The sequence below is a fragment of the Cygnus atratus genome, chromosome 5 (genome assembly GCF_013377495.2).
Source record: "Cygnus atratus isolate AKBS03 ecotype Queensland, Australia chromosome 5, CAtr_DNAZoo_HiC_assembly, whole genome shotgun sequence".
Lineage (NCBI taxonomy): Eukaryota > Metazoa > Chordata > Aves > Anseriformes > Anatidae > Cygnus > Cygnus atratus.
The window spans coordinates 29,837,187-29,854,607 of NC_066366.1; the positions used below are offsets into that span (position 1 = coordinate 29,837,187).

Below are 17,421 nucleotides of genomic sequence, written 5' to 3' on the forward strand. Positions count from 1 at the left end.
TTTTAAAATTCTATTTGAAAACTGGCTTTTTGCACTGTAGACAGCAATTATGTTTAATAGAGTGTGTTTACTGTTTTGGCTTTAAACGTATTACTTGTTAAATTAATGGAACATTTTTCAGGGTGTCTTTTTTAAAGATAGAAAAAGTAAAAATTAAAGTTCCCAATTTGTCTGTAACCAAGTGTTGTCTTCAACCAACACTTTGTAAACTTTAATTATCCCCTTCTTTTTTTCTTCCTAAACTTCATAATCCCAGTTTTTATCATTTTCTCTCCACATGGAAGTCTCTCCATCCACGTATAATTATTTTTGTGGCCTGTTTCTGGATCCCTTCTATTTCTTCTATAACTTTTAAAATAGGGTGGCCAGAGCCCAAACCAGGTGAGAGTACCTTTGATTAATATACCAGCACTATAGTGTCATTGTCAGCTTTTTCCACCATCATCTTTAAGCATGCAAACACCCCATTTTTGACTACTCCTTTTCCATTAAGCACTGCTTTTAGTGAAGGCTTTTTTTGACTTATTACAGTTAATTCAGAGTCCTGGTATTTATGTTTAAAAGAACCCTCTGTGTTCTTTCACATATTGTGCATTATATGTCCATCAGTATCCAGTTACGCATGAGATCATGGTATGCATTCCCAGTATCTGTCCGCCTTCCTTTTCAAGTCCTTTTTGCATTCTGTGCAGTTCAGTTTCGTTCTGATTAGCCTGAGATGCTGGATGGTGTCTGAAAACCATGACATCTTGCTACTCACATGTTTTTTCCAGAATATCAATAAGCTTATGTCACACAGTTTCCGAAGAATCCCTCCAAGTATCGCAATGCATTGTATTTTTGAACTGAGTTGAAAGTTGGCTGTTGGTTTGTTCTGTTGGCTTACTGCTCTACAAAAGCACTTCTCCATTTCTGGGTGACTTTTCTGAACTCTAATGTCTCTGAGGTGCTGTCAGAGTTGGGTTTCCACCCTTATGCCTCCCCAAAAAATCCCCCGACACACCTTTTTTAGAAACACAGCAAAGTGTGTAAAAGTAGAGATGAACTAATGGGCAAGTGACCTCCTAACTGTGCAGATCCAGACTGGCCTACCAAACGAACCCAGATTGCCCCATTGTTTTAACACGAAGTAGGAAACTTTTATTTAACTGCATCGTATGTAAATTAATACATTTACTGTGAAGAATGCTTTTTTATTATATTACATTACTCTGTAACTTAGTACTTTTATACACATGTAAATCATGTGTGTTTGTGGAGGTTAATACCTACCTACATTTTATAAATATGGTTTTTGCTTCTTCTCCATATGTTGGTCATTTTTCATGCTTAAATGGGTTTTTTTCAGGATATTCTGGTAGAAATTTCCTATTCCTAGCAAGTTCATCACTGACAAAAGTAAACAAAAAGTTATACATGCTGCCTGTGTCATTTTGCTTTGGCAGGTGAATAAACTCTGGGTGAGTTTTTATTTGCTTTCATGTAAGCTAGGATTGAGGATGAATAGGAATTCTCATCTTGCCTGATGATTTTGTTGATAGTAATGAAACTTGATTTTTAACTTTTTTTAATAATGCTTTTATTTTCTTTTTTTCTTTAATTGAAGCTGATTCAACAGGTACTCACTCACTGTATACAACCTACAAGGACTATGAAATCATGTTCCATGTATCTACTATGTTGCCATACACTCCAAACAACAAACAACAGGTAAGGTGGACCATGTCTAACAATTAATTTTTCCTCTGTCTGGAAAGTGGTCGAACTAATGAATAATTATGACAACTTTTATTTGTTACCAGCAAAGGAAGCACTTAAAGATCAAAAGTAAAACTGGCCATCTCTGTGTCAAAAGATGAGCAAATCAGGTCATTGTAGGTACACCATAGCTATATTTTACTACAGAGGACTGTTTTCTATTTCGCTATGGATTATTTACTAAAACTTTAATATTGTCAGTAGCACATTTGCATTTCGTATATGAGGTTATACCTTAAGTCCAAAGGACCGTAGTGTACACAAAGTAGTTTTCTAACTTCTGCAACAATGTCAATTATACTTCAAGTATTGCATTCAGTGAACTGTAATATGTTTGGAATCAGAGGTGATGAGTGAGTGGTACAGCACTGCATAGCCATTTGAAAGAAGACATGATACAAAATGCTTTAATTTTAATTTTTAATTTTATTTTTAATGTATGAAGAGCTGTATAGGCTGACCTGCTTTGTTACTCTGAAGCACTTGTAAAAGGAGAGAGACAAACTAAGAAGGTGACTGCTTAAAAACAATAAAAAATGGCATTTCTTCTGTGCTTTACTTGGACTACTGCAGTTAAATAATGTTACAGTCTCAAATTAACAGAGAGAAAGAGACATTTTCCTTTCAGAGAAAAAAAAAACAAAGGCCAATAAGGATCTCATGATACCTTTTATAAGAATAGAGATGTTAATCCAAGTGTCCTGACCAATTTACAAGTTAAATAATTACATTGCACTTACATAAATTCTCCTTCTAATACATTTGAATAAAGTTAATTTTATTTTCCTTTTTAAATATTAGGCCATGTTGTTGCATATGGTGTGTATCCATTTTAATCTAGAAATTGTTAGCTTCTGTTTCTACAAGTAAAATTGAGATTTCCTTTAAGAACAATAAATAACACGTTATTCTTTTTAGCTTGCTTTTGTATACTAAATATTATACTATTTTATCTATCTTTACTGTAGTCTTGGATTTACTGAAAGAAGCCTATCAGAAAATTTTTATAGACTGTTTTAAGGACAATGACAACTTTTTTCAACTCGATTTAGAACCTAACCTCTGGCTTGTGAAATTGTGTGAAGCAGGGAATGTTTTCCAGCTTCTGTCTATCACTGATTGATGACTGATTACATACTAGCAGGTGTTTGTTGTTTTTCTCATTTTTACTTATATTAAACTTTCCTCTTCCTATATATTAGATGTAGAAATGAAATTGTTATGAAAATAAATGCCCATGCCTCAAGTTTGTTAGATAAATAACTAACATTCTGTTACTTAGCATGTAAATGCTTATCTGTTTTGGTTTTCAGCTTGAAATGTAAAATTGAACAATAGTAATTGAAAATAATGAGAAATAATTGAAAAAATGTGAGAAGACTTATTTAACCTGTGCTTTTTTTTAAGCTTCTGAGAAAACGACACATTGGAAACGATATTGTGACAATAGTTTTCCAGGAACCTGGAGCACAGCCCTTCAGCCCAAAGAACATTCGATCCCACTTCCAGCACGTCTTTGTCATTGTGAGAGTACACGGTCCCTGTACCGACAGCGTTTGTTACAGGTAGCTGTCACTAGTTTCACTGAAAACATGGAATTGAGTGTAAATGGAGGCGTAGTTTTTTATTTTTATGAATTCACTTTTTGTTCAGGTAACTTAGGCATCTGAGTTTGTGCCCTTTTTGAAATGAAGACAGTGGGGAAAAAGTATGACTAACCCTTCAATAAGAAGCTAGTTTTTTGGTAACGTTTTGTCTGAAATACCTATTACTTACTTTACTTCTGTCCAAAAAAACCAAAACTCTTCCAGAGCATTATGCAGCAAAAAATCTTATTGTAACCTTCAAGTTCTTAAGATTAAAATAGAAAATGCTAATTGGTAGCAGCATACAATGAAGTATTGCAAGATAAGATTCCTACTTCATGTAAATTTTTTAACTAAACTAAGCGTAGAAATAATGCTCTTTTAATGTAATTGGAACTCTTTACCTTTGCTACATCCAGAACTCTTGCTGTATTTTTATTTTAAAATACTGATTAATCTCAGCAAACTCTTAATTATTATTATTTTATTTATAATATGGAGTGTCAGAGTAATGGGTTTAGACCAGTTGTCTTGAAATGAGATAGGTGAACATCTGTATTTCAGTAAACATAGGTTAATTCTAAGGCCAAGAGTTTAATTCAGTCAAGCGCTTACGTAAAGGAAGAGCGAAAGCAGTTGACTACAGTGTCTTTGAAAAACATGAACATACCATCTCAAATAGATATAGTAGAGTTTGAAGGTTTTCCCTTCCCAACAGTTTTTGGTAACACCCTCATGCAGCAGTACTGGAATCAGTGTTGTACTTTGTACATGTATTTAACTTTCCTGGAGTTAGGCATGTTTATGTTGATACTCATTTTAAGGCAGGTTGTTGACTGTATATAACTAGATAGATGTTTCTTAATCTTCACGTTGTTTCCTGACCCTTTCTACTAAAAACCCACAAATGGTGAACCATAGCAGTTGGGGTACTAGAGTTTTAAGTTTGCTTAAAACTCTCATTTTGTGTTGTACTTCTGAAGACAAACTGCTATTTAGTTTATGTGGACATAGCCTGTTCTTAAACTTTCAGACATTTCAGAAAAAAAACAAAACAAAACAAAATGACTTTGAAGTAAAGGGAAAGTAGGAAATCCCTCCACTACAAATGTATTTTCCATCTGAACTTGTGTATTTACAGATCTGTTTTCAGTTACTGTTTTAGATGGTATGACTCATTTTTATTTTTTTCATTATAAAAAGCATGCTAAAGATTTATACTCTTTATACTGTAATAAATCTAAATATATTATGGGTTCTTCTTCTAGCCTTCAGGCTTTTGAATCTCTTGTTTTTGTTTTTCAAGTATTCACAACTGTAAGGGCTAGAACCTGATTGATTACTATTAGTGAATAATATATAGTGAATAAAATTATATGAAAACTTCAGCTTTAGTGATGCAGTGACACTACAGATTTAGATTTTAAGGGATGGGAGCTGGAAAAAAAATCTTTAAGTGTGTCTGTGTTCATTTAAAAATTGGCTAGGTGCTAAGTGCCAATCCTGCAATTTTATTCATGCACTTCAGGCTTCAGTCTTCAGGCTTGTGTGCAGACCAGATTGATGCTGGAGTCTGCCAGTGCATTGTGTGTTTTGTGTACTGTCTTTTAAGACTAAAATCCTTTCTCCTCTCCTCCACCCCCCCCCCCCTTAGTGTGAACACTCGATTTGAATTTATAGAATTCCATTATGAAAAGTTTTTCTAGGAAACTTTTCAAAGCAAGTTTGACCTCTTTTCAGTGGATTATTTGGAACAGTTTCATAGATTCATAATTCTAGACAAAACAGGAAGCCATATAGAATAAAATTGTACTGGAATTTATATTAAAAACTACATAAAAGGAATAAAATCAAGCACTGTCTTGGCCAGTGATTCTCCTTCGCAGCTAAGATAAACAGTATTTCAAAAGTCTGTCTTCTCCGTCAACATCATTCACATTTTAAAACTTCTCTAGCATATGTTAAAGATTAAAGTCTTATCCCTGTGGTTCATGATATTGAAAACCCAATCAAAGAAAATGTCACTGGTAGTTTTTCATTAAATTCAGTTAATTGTGTTTAATGCTTAGGCTCGTATCTCTTAACGACAGACTCTTTAGGACCATTGAAGATCATCAAGAGCCAGGTAGTTGCATCATGGGCACTCCATGTTGCATACTTTATATATGTATATATGGCATACGTTTGAAGGAAATATGGCAGTCTATGGCATCTTTGAGTATCTGTTGCCAGAAAAAAATAATTAAAACCCAATAAATTAAAATCAAAACCAAGATTTGGGTGATCCCCATCCATTCCCCTCCCCTCAAATACTTTGCTAGTGTTTCTGCAATCTCAGTTGTTGATTTTGGGGGAATTTTCTTAATTATTCTAACCTGAGTCTTTCAACATAAAGTGTAAAACTAATACTAGTCAGCCTTCCAAGTTAACGACCACATACACTTTTAGTATACTTTCATGTTTTTTTCTTTATTAAACTCCATTACCGTGATATTTTGGCCAAAATTACGTTATTGCTGCTTTATATTAAGTTCTAGATGTGGTAAATCAGGTCTGAATGGTTGGCGTACTTCTTTCTACAAAGTTGTTGCAGCACAGTTGGTGATCTCTACTTAGGAGAGACTGCTGAATGAATAAGCCTCTCAGATGAGCCTTTCAGCAATTTAGGTGCCTAAATTATAAGCTAGAATAATAGAGTGTGTCAGAAATATGCTGGTTATAACAAAAAGAAACAAAAATCAGAACTACAGTACCTGACTGACTATGTTATGACAAAAGCAGGTTTTTGCATTTCAAGTTCTCTTTAAGCTGTGGTACTGAGAATGACTCAGAAAGTTCTTAGAGGAAGAAATAATTGGTCCTCTATTCATACAGTGAGGGACATGGTCTCCGCACTGGCAAGATTAAAATGTAAATATAGGCATATTGCTGAGAAAAGGAGAAAAACATCAAGGGGTCAAGGAAAAAAGGGAATACATTTTATTTATTCAAAAAATGCGGAATTTGCATATACTGAAACACTCTGCTTCTTCCTTATTCCTGTATTTCTTTTAGTGTTGCTGTGACAAGATCCAGAGATGTACCATCCTTTGGACCACCTATTCCAAAAGGTGTCACGTTTCCTAAATCAAATGTGTTCAGGGACTTCTTACTAGCCAAAGTCATTAATGCAGAGAATGCTGCTCACAAATCAGAAAAGTTTCGTGCTATGGCCACCAGGACCCGTCAAGAATACTTGAAAGACTTGGCAGAGAAGAATGTCACCAATACACCTATTGACCCTTCTGGCAAGTTTCCCTTCATCTCGCTCGCTTCAAAAAAGAAAGAGAAGTCCAAGCCTTATCCAGGAGCAGAGATCTATAGTTCTGGTGCTATTGTTTGGAGTGTCCATGCAAAAGATTACAGCAAGGGTATGGAAATAGACTGTCTCCTAGGCATCTCTAATGAGTTTGTAGTCCTCATTGAACAGGACACAAAAAGCGTGGTGTTTAATTGCTCCTGTCGGGATGTGATAGGGTGGACTTCAACGGACACAAATATCAAAATATTCTATGAGAGAGGTGAATGTGTTTCTTTGGAGAGCTTCATCAGCAACATTGATGACATCAAAGAGATCGTCAAAAGGCTGGAGGTTAGAATTTGTTCTCTTGTTTGGTTCCTCTTCTTTGCTTGCTCTTCTGACCCCACCACAGTGTAAGGCTTCAGTTGCATCAATGTTTGGGATGCCTGAAGCTGTTCGGGTTGCCAATCAATAAATCTGTTAGGACTTCTCTGCCTTTACTTCTCAAAATCCAATATTGCCCTGACATTTAATCAGATACCAGCCAACCGCAGCAGGTTGTGTCAAATGCCTCAGTATTTAAAACAAAAAAACCACAGGGCTTTCACATACATAAATTACTCCTGCACAATAGATACTGACATGTTACCTTTTTTCTTTTGCTTGTTTTCCCTTCCTTTCTCTGTTTTATAGGCTTCTTGTATCTTCTTTCAAATGAAACTGCAATATCTTTGAGACTGTCTTTCTATGTCACCAGCAGGGTGCAGTCCCAATCCCAATTACAACCTTCAGATATTCTCCTAATGCATATGATAAAATAAAAATGTAGTCAATGGTGGTATCTCTATATAAAACATCTGTGTGTTCTCATTTTTTATCGAATTAAATCATGAAAGAATGTGTTATCTTTCATTGTCTTTAATTTTACAACTGTAGATGTATAATGACCAGGAAAAAACATGCCCTATTAAATTGTTCTTTACCATATTAGTGTTCATGGTGGATAGAAGAGGTGGCATGGACTATAGCTTACTGTGTATAACAGCTGCATGCCTCTACATTACTATTCTGATTGAAAGTTATCTTGCAGTTTACTGAAGCAGCTAGGAACAGGTAGCTTGGTTGTCTGGTTACTAAAGTGTAAGAGAGAAAATAGAGATGTTTGTGTAACTCCATGTGTGTGTTTGTTGTGTGCTGCCATGTTTCTTCTAAAATTCATGTGGTTTCAGTAAAACTTCCAGGCAAAACTTGGGTGACAAGACTCTACTGAAAATACCAGTTTGAGTGACAAGATTGTTTCAGTTGGTTGAATACCAAGGACTGTGATATATTTTCCCCGATCGTGTCCCATCACCGTCTTGGGAGGTTCTTGGTTGATTGTACGAAAATGTAGTCCTTAGACCTGTATGAGCACTGAAAATATGAGCGCTCACTAAATTTTCTCTTCGTTTTAATTCACAGCTTGTGACTAAGGGCTGTGAAACAGTGGAGATGACTCTGCGTAGGAATGGACTGGGCCAGCTTGGTTTCCATGTAAACTATGAAGGCATTGTGGCAGATGTCGAGCCCTATGGCTACGCATGGCAGGCAGGACTGCGACAGGGGAGCCGGCTGGTGGAAATCTGTAAGGTGGCTGTAGCCACCCTGAGCCACGAGCAAATGATTGATCTTCTGAGAACATCTGTAACAGTGAAGGTCGTCATCGTCCCTCCATATGAGGACTGCACACCACGCAGGTATGCTGCAATAGCTACTTTTGGCCAGAAATTATTTGAGGGAGGGGAGGAATGCCACCAAATAAGCATTAACTCCAGAAACTATGGCACAGTTTTAATATACAAAAGGGGCAGGGAAAATAGCCAGTACTCACATTCTGGGCCCCACTAAATATTCATTGAATACTGCAGTTTAATAAGATGTCTAAAGAACCTTTAAACTACAAATGGAAATCAAACAACTTTTAATTGAGAATTCTGTGTTTCTGCTGTGTCAAAAATAATTATACATTGCTCTTTCTGCTTTCCCATTTGTTGATAGTTTGTACTGTCTGTGGATGTAGTACTTGAAAGATAAGAATGAATGTATACTTTTCTTCTTTCACAAATAAATAAGGCTGTAAATTACTAAGGTCTATCAGATCTATGGATCTGTCCAGAGAAAATGCTGTGAATTGTAATTCTTCTTTACTTAGTAGTAGATCTGGCTGCCTGCCTCTTGCTTCCAATCTTTGTTAAGCCCGAGGAGGCTTGTGTCTACTGTTTTATTGCTCGTACAGATTTTAAATGTAGTTTGATCAGAAAGAAACATTAGTACATGTATTCTTTTTTCTAAATTGGACAGTGAGTCTCTGTATTTTTCCTGAACTCATACCACCCAAAGCTTTCTGTAATTCTTACTCTTCCCTTCTGAACTCTGCAGATGTCTGCATTGTTCAGCCACATAGCGTTATGTACTTGCATAAAAGCTAGAAGAATTCATATTTGTTTTTACTGTGAGTCTTAATAACTCTTGTTGTAACGGGTAGCAGAGAGGAAAGGCGTTTTATTTGTCCCCTAGTTGTCAATGGAAAATTGAATACATCAGGGATTAAAATGAGCAGTGGCATAAGGTCACCCATGAGGTATTTGGAAAGCTTTTGTACAGTATTTAGCAGCCCAAGCAAATGGAACATTCAGCTGCAATCATAGCAAAAGGATTAGAGCAGAAAAATCTGTGTGGAAAGCAGAGATCCCATTATTTCTGAACTAAATTAAGTACAGCCAAAAGCAAGCTTATTGTTAGTGTATCCATACTCACAGCAGGAAGAGAAATTACTGCACTTGTGGAAATACAGTTCTCAGCAGCAGTGGGTTTTGTTGTCTTGCAGAGGGCAAATATAGTCAAAGTAGGTTATTACCCAGTTACAAAATTTTGTAAAGCAACTGTTTATCCTGTTTGTTTTATCCAAAATCACTAAGGTTTAGAAATGGTGTCTTGAATTTGTGGCTATCCTACAAATATTGCTGAAGATTTGACTTAAATCGTAGCACAAAGCAGTATCTCCTCTGGCAATCAGTTTTCCAAAACTTGAGTCCGTTCATTGCATCCTCTGGAGGTCATTTAGTATTTCTACTCCAGTAAATTGTACAGACTGTAACTGAAATGAAGATCTATTCTGCTTGGTATAATACATTCACATGAGAAGCAGTTCCTATCCTAATAAATTGATTGACATAAAGTTGGAGGAGGAGCACGGGTGCCGTTAGATGGGGTGACTTGCCAACAGTCACGTACGCAAGGTCAGTAGCAGATACAAAAATATATCCAAATACCCTGATTCACAATCTAATGCCCTGCACATAGGCAAGCCTTGTTAAGCTTATATCTCTGCTAAAACATAGTCATTAAAACATTGCCGCTGAACTCATTTAGAGGACTGGTTGCTGACCTTGAAGTTAAGGACACAGCAACTAGAGGGAATTTTGTATTCTTGCTTCTCCAACTGTAACTATGCCTACAAAAAAAGAGAAACCCAAACAGCTGAAGTATATAATCATTAGGAAAACAACAGCAAATACTTAAAATAGGGAGGGGGGGAAAGAAGGTGAGGCAAGTGCCAACATTTCAGTTGGATAGCGAGTGGACTTTGAAAACTAATTTCCTGATCATCCCCATTTCCCTTGCAGTGTTCCACATCACACAGGCTGGTTTCTTTTCAGGTGAAGCTGCTACATGTGCTTCAGAAGCACTCCTCATGCCTCCCAACTGCTAAGTTAATTTACAGGTCAAGGCTAGAGTTAGACCAAAGTAAAACTCGAAAATGTGTATCTTGTGAACAGCAAGACCTCAGCACCAACTGTTTCACTCCATCTATTCCTATTAGACTGCAGAACTTGCTAGTATCATTGTATACAGATAACAGGTTACCACTTTGTTTTATATTTTAACTGGGAGGAGATACTGATAGTTCTCCACATTAATGTCATAATCACTTAAAGGAAGAGCTAAAAAAAGAAAATTTTGCACCGATTGTTTACAGAGCTTGACATTCTTTTCTTCCCCATGGGAAAATGATGTGTGTAGGTAAACGAAGTAACCACAATAAATATTCATGCAAATAGAGACATATATATTTGTCAAAATTATCCTAACCAGAGCTGAAGGTCACATTTACCTTCCAAATCAATCTACCATATTAAAATCTATGCAAAAGTTTTCCCTGCATCTTAAATGAACTGGGTTAGCTCATGTCCTTAGTCCGGTTTTTATGCTGCCCTGTTCCTGCATTTGTGGACAGAATGTACTTGCTTTCTTTTTATAGCGATGTTTTTTTCTCCTTTCCAGGAGTTCTTCAGAAAACTACCGTATGCCAGTGATGGAGTACAAAGTGAATGAAGGAATGTCATATGAATTCAAATTTCCTTTCAGAAATAATAACAAATGGCAGCGAAATGCAAACAAAGGACAGGGACCTCATGTGGCTCAGGTACCATCCCAAATTCAAAGTCCAGTAACATCTAGGATTGGCTCGGGGAAAGGAGAAGGGAAAATGCCACCCCCAGAACGAGCAGCCAACATCCCCCGAAGCATCTCCAGTGATGGGCGCCCACTGGAGAGCCGGAGGTATGTATCTTCACAAATTGCTTTTTATTGCTGCTCAGCATCTTGTCTGGAAAAAAGCACAATAGATTTATCTAAGTGTCTAAAGACTGCTTTTTATCTTGTTTTTAATTAGTCAAAATGCAATATGAATATGAATGAAACAAGCCAAAAGCAAATACTTATGCTTGGCTTGACTAACCACAAAATAAATATTATTAGATTGATAGCATATGTTTCACTGTTGGACAGTATCTAAAATTCCTATATCGTTACTTAGTTTTTAAATGAGTTGCAAAGTTTTAGATCTAAATGTTCCTGAACCTCTACGTTTTGACATAGTAAATGAAAATTCATGGTTTTATAGGCTTGGTGAAATAACCTAAAGCTCTTGAGGCAGGAATGGCGTTTAACAAGATCGTACAGCAAGGGAATTCTGACCAGCACAGAAAGCAGATTTATCTGATTGGGAAGCTTTTGGACTTCTTAGGCTGGATTCTTAAGTTCACATTTATCTAGCATGTGGGTTTTTTTGTTTCTTTTTAAATAAGAAAGCAATTATTATCAAGAAAGGTATCAGGAACACCTTTCACAGTGTTTTTGTTCTTTCATGAAAAAGCTTTATAATTCTCAATTGTTTTGCTTGTCTGTGTATTTACAAAGAGATGTTTTGAGGGAAATAAACTCATAGCTTCTGGGTCTTGTTTTGGACAATTCCTTAAGAAAAATAATTTTTAAAAGCTGCATACAGATTCTAAGCATGTTTTACATTGCTGAAAAATATAAAGCAGTGAAAATAAAGTGCATAGTGTAGAAAATTTAGAAAGGGAGTTGTAATGAATGAAGCTAAAACATTTTTCAAATCCTTAAGAACTGGGGATAAAAAATATATCAAAAGACAGTACAACCAAGACCAGAAAATTACCGAGGTGAAACTGAAGCTTCTGTGTAAGCCACCTTAACAAATGATGCTAGTTGGTAAGGACTTCAAATTCTTACTTTATTTTTCATTAGATGCTGGCATACTTATGCACTTAAACTGGTTAGAGGGTGTGTCCCATACCCTCCACCTCCTTGTAGCTTTGTGTAAGCTCTACAGATACATGCTTAAAGCTTGCATTAACAGGAAATTGCCAACCTTGAAAGCACTGGTAATACATATGTATGTATGTATATATACAATTTATCTTTTTTCTTTAATTGATACGGTTGTGAGTGAGGAAGGCTGCAAAAGCCTGTGAGACACTGGACTTAGTTCTGTCTGTAATGATATATTTGGTGGAAGATAAAAATTGCATGGCTTCATGCAATATTTGCTGGTTATAGTTGGAGACCGGTAGATGATGAGTTTGATGGAATAGGAGTAGGTCTGTTTTTTGTTGTTGTTTTCGTGTTTTTTTCCTCCGTCCTGTGCTGTAGAATCTCACTCTGTAATTATGGAAGGCACAGAAATACCTGGGCGAAGTTTCAGGGAGTGGCAGGACATTGGATTCAGTTGAGCTGCTCTTCTTTTCATAAGCCTCTGTCTCTTTGTGGTACTAACCAAAGAATTTTGTCTATAATCTTGAGTGGTTGGTTCCATTCCTTGTGCAGAGGAGGATGAGACCTTGACTGCACTGAGAGACGTGGTATTACTAACTGGTTTTCTTGTGCACAAAAATCCACGTGGGCAATACAACACACCTAAAGCATCCAACATTTATCCAGTTGCTTCGAGTGGGGAGTTACGGAGTTTTGCAAAGGGAAAATTACATTTCCATATACTCAGTATTTGTTTTCAAAATGTGAAACTTTGACTTTCCATTTCCTTCATTTTCAGAGCATGTAGGAGGGTTTGTTTTTCCTGCAGACATTATTTTATTTTTTTATACAGAAAAGGTTCTATTGGATTTTTTTCATCCTGAAATGTATATTACCAAGGTAGTTTTTTAGTTTGGTGGGGTCTTTTTTTGGATGCCTGAGAAAAGTCTTCTCCCATATCTGTCTGCTCTTCTAAACATGTTAGTCTTGGCTGGATCAAGTTTAAATATAACAGCAGCTGCGTGAGGTTAATGTATTTCCAGTTAAAGTGAAGAAAAATAGTTATGTCATTTTAAAGGAATACTGAAGGAAAAAAAAAAGCAATAAGCTCACTACAAGACTCTTGTTTGTCTTTTCTCTGCATGACAAAAGCAAGCTTTGCATTTTTAGGAAGCTCAGATACTTCCATTCTTACTGTGTAAAATCTTGAAAATGAACCAAGATGAGATTTTCATAGCCCTGTTAACAGCTGTCTCATTTGATTTATTTATTCTCACCACTAATTTTTCTACTTTTCAAAGAGCAAAGATCATATATCAGCAGATGCTGGCATATGCCTGCATGTTTCTGGTGTGGGCAGCAGTGATGGGGCTGCGTGTTGCTTTGCTCCCTGTGATTTGTTCCTTGTTCAGTTCCCCCTTGGTTGGATAAATTGATGACAAAGAATAGTCTGGTAAGATGGGTACCAGAATCTATGCTGGTGGTCCATGTTATCTGATCCAGTAACAACCCTTTAATTAATGCAGTTATAAATGTGGCCCCATTGTATATAAAAAGGCTATTTCACCATCCCTCTCTGCAGTATTTATGTTCAATAGAGCATTTTTAAAGAGCTGTAGAAAGAAGCAACTGTCACTGAAAAGAACATGAATGAGAATTTTGCTAGTGGAGAATTTTTTTAGTGTGATCTGTTTTCAGTCTTCTCTGATGATGAAGGTAGGAGGGGAGGAAACAGCATACCCAGAGGGTCTCTGGCTCAGTTGTGAACGAAAACCCTTCATGGCATGAGTGGGACTGTGAGAATGCAGTGACAGATAACAGTAGAGCAGCAAGTGGGAATTCAGATTTGCCTGTTCATCTCAAAGTAGGCAAGTTTTTCATGGATCACTGAAACACTCTTCTTAGTGATAGTAATCTAGCTCATTTCTGCATATTTTTTTTTGTTTCAGCTTTCAAGGTAGCATTTCACGTTGCATCACTGAACTTTCTAGCTCTCTTCCACGTTATGCTTTCAAAACATTTGGTTGTTCAAACTGATACTTTGTCTTAGCCCAGGTTTTGTGAACCATCAGGACTTGGGGGTCCCTGTCAGCCCCTTCATTAGCACTGCTCCATGGGCTCTGCTCCGACCTGTGACATGAAACCCGCTCTGCATCCCTCTCCTACCCCCCTTCTTGTGTTCCCATCTGCAGCTCAAAGACCAGGGCTGACTCATTTTCCTTCTTAGCCAGGCCACCGGTGCCTTACTAGCGGGAGTCGAAGCTCAAACTGTCATCAGCCTTACAAGCAGTAATTTTATGTTCATATAAAACACCTTATCATTCTTTTGGTTTTGACTTACTTTTGTCAGCCATCTGTCAAGAGAACCCATGAGAGTCACAGAAGTGTTACAGGTCCTAATTATGGCTCATAAGCAAGGCTGTGCAGATAGCCTGTATTTCCTTACTACCATCAGGGCTTCACTTTCCAAATGAAGGTGCTGCTAATGGTCAGTGGGGCTGGAAATTTACCTATGAGAATCAGCATCAGTCAGCAATTTCAGAATTAAATTATAGCTATACCTCCATTTTCCCGTTCAGCCGTGGTCTAACTATCGCCAGCTATCATTTGTGTCTCTTCAGTGCTGAGCCCTAGTTAACACATGCTGATGTTTGGCCAACGTTAATATTTGGCTGTTTGAGACAGAAGGTGACATTTATTGCTCCTCATTCCCGCTTGCTGTTGGCTGCACGCTCTTTGTTCACTGGGCAGGGTGCAGTGATGGTGGTGACAGATACCCTCCACCGAGCAGCAGACGGGAAGAGTTTGCGATCTGTGTCCTAAGGGACATGGCAGCTGGGAAGCACATAGTGAATTGATCTGTGTGACTCTTTGAGCTTTGAGTCTCAGATGGTTTTTGGAGAAAGCGCAGAATTGCAGGAGGGGAATCCTGTCATCAGCCATAGCTCAAGCAAGTAGAATTTCTGAGAATAAAATAGAGATGTTACAGTAGTTCTGATATATCAGGCCTTACATGACTGAAGTGTAACTTTTTTTGGAATTACCTGCTAGTGATATTTGGCTGACGATCACTTTATATAGCTATAGTCTCTAAAAATAGATACTGAGTGAAACAAATTTAGGTTTTTGCACTTGTTGTTTTTGCTTTAGCTCGTTTAATTATGTTAATTAAAAGCTGTGTTATCAGTCCTGAGAACTAGTGGATTTTATTTTTATATCATATATATAAAAACCTCTTAGCCTCCCTAAGGAACTGCTGTTGTAGGTGAGAGGGCTGCTTGCTTGACAGTCCCTGACTGAAAGCAGACAAATGCCTGACCTGCAGAGTACTTAAATCTGCCTGTATTGAATTGTCTTCATGCATCCGATTCACTAGCTTATACTTAAAATCTCCCTATTCCTCGTATTTTACCCTGGCTCCTTTAATGTATTCATGATTGATGTGCATGTTTGTAGTAGCAGGAAAAATAATCAAAAACTTTATACATCTTAATATAAATCTCTAATGCTACTGCAATATTAAGACTAAAGGATCTAGTAATACAAATGCAATACATTCCTTTCACATTAATTAGTTCACATGGGACACTATGTAATCTATAGCCCAGAATAAATATCAGAGGAAGACATTAGAGAAAATGATAAACTACATATATAAGTGAAGCATGCCAGAGTTGATGTTACTGGAGAAGTTGTAATTTTGGAGCTTGTCTTATTTATTTTTCCCTCTCGCTATTTTGAGTTTGTTTCATACAGTTGGCTTCCAGACTTTGATTTGCTGTGCGATTTTAGTCAGGATCCTTGTGTAAATGTATTTTTTGATACTTCCTTTGATTAAACTATGAGAATTTCTTTAAACAGAGGACATCTGCCTCGTTCAGTTCACACAGTGGATGCAGCTCATTAAAGAACAGCTATTTAATATTTTATTTTCCTCTTCATTACTCCATCCCGTATTTACTGGATGGTGTTCAAATCCCACTGTAAAGATGCAATTATTAATTCCCCTCTAAGTTTACAGTGGCACCCATTACTATAGTTTCTGAATGCTTCATGTGGGTATTAATTAAACTTAATTTTCAAGATTCTTGTGTGAGAAGAGATGTCTTTAGACCTCTTCAGATTAAGAACAAAGGTAGAGAAATTATGTTCTAATCAATTGCTAGTCTTATTTTGGGCATCTCAATTTTGGAAGTGTGCCCAGCATTGTTAATATTTTATATATTCTAATTACAGCTTCAAATTAAAGCTCCAGCTGCTTTGGTAAGTTTTCAGCACAGAAGTAAATCAGGCCTCGGCATCAAGTCAGGCCTTTGAGAAGCTTGCAATTAGTGACAGTGAATGAAAAATCATCTTTAACAAGTACGCCAATGGTCACACAGGAATGCTGCAGCAAGTGCAAGATGAGAATTCAGTTTGCTAAGACAGCAAGGAAATACCTTGATTCTAACGCCATCCCTTCTCTTCTCTCAGCTGCACCTCCTGCATGTCAGAGCTGTGCAGAAGAGACCAGAGTATGATTGTATAATTAAAGACTGTCTTAGGCCATAGGCTCAAAGCATGCTAGACTGACATTTCTTCCTATGATGTATATATTATGTGCATATGCAAGCTGAAGACCTGGGGAAAGTTACAGCAAATGACTTAGAAATGAATTATTAAGAGCAAGATGGATGCTTTTGATGTCTTTGTCATACTAAGCAAATAAATATACGCCCATCCCACTCACTGTCTTCACAAAAGATGATTTTCTTCCCATACTTGGCAAGACTCGACCAGTCCTTTCAGGATGAACTAGGTCTGTTAGAGCTAAATCACGCGTAGTATAATCCCAATTCAATTGACTGCAATGTAATTGTATCTCTTTAATGCAATGGACGCTTGGCCTATTTTTAAATTGAATTATAGAACTCATGCACTTAACCATTTTGGAATTTCTTCTCAAAGCTGTCTTTTGAAATAGATAATAGCCTGTTTTAGTTTATTTTCTTTAAATTATAAATAAAAGACAAGCACAGAATAACTTAACTACAGGGACATACTGCTAACAATACTCCTTTTGAATATTCCTTGTGTCTTGGAAAGTGCCTTTCATCAGTAGATTTCAAATCAGCTTAAAAAGTCAATTCAAACTAATTTGAAGTTCTTTCGTCTTATTTGTATGTTTCACATAAAATGAAATGTCTTTATGTTCTATTG

General features: G+C 36.8%; 1 protein-coding gene across 43 annotated transcripts in view; it reads left to right on the forward strand.

Annotated features, from left to right (window-relative positions):
- Nucleotides 1–17,421, forward strand: part of SIPA1L1 (signal induced proliferation associated 1 like 1) — a 213,894-nt gene that overhangs the window by 162,535 nt on the left and 33,938 nt on the right. For all 43 annotated transcript variants that reach the window (XM_035540174.2, XM_035540179.2, XM_035540190.2 and 40 more), the window contains 5 exons: nucleotides 1,607–1,710; nucleotides 3,166–3,323; nucleotides 6,399–6,975; nucleotides 8,086–8,360; nucleotides 10,948–11,226. In XM_035540174.2, coding sequence (XP_035396067.1) covers nucleotides 1,607–1,710; nucleotides 3,166–3,323; nucleotides 6,399–6,975; nucleotides 8,086–8,360; nucleotides 10,948–11,226 — 1,393 coding nt within the window. The remainder of the gene's footprint in view (nucleotides 1–1,606; nucleotides 1,711–3,165; nucleotides 3,324–6,398; nucleotides 6,976–8,085; nucleotides 8,361–10,947; nucleotides 11,227–17,421) is intronic.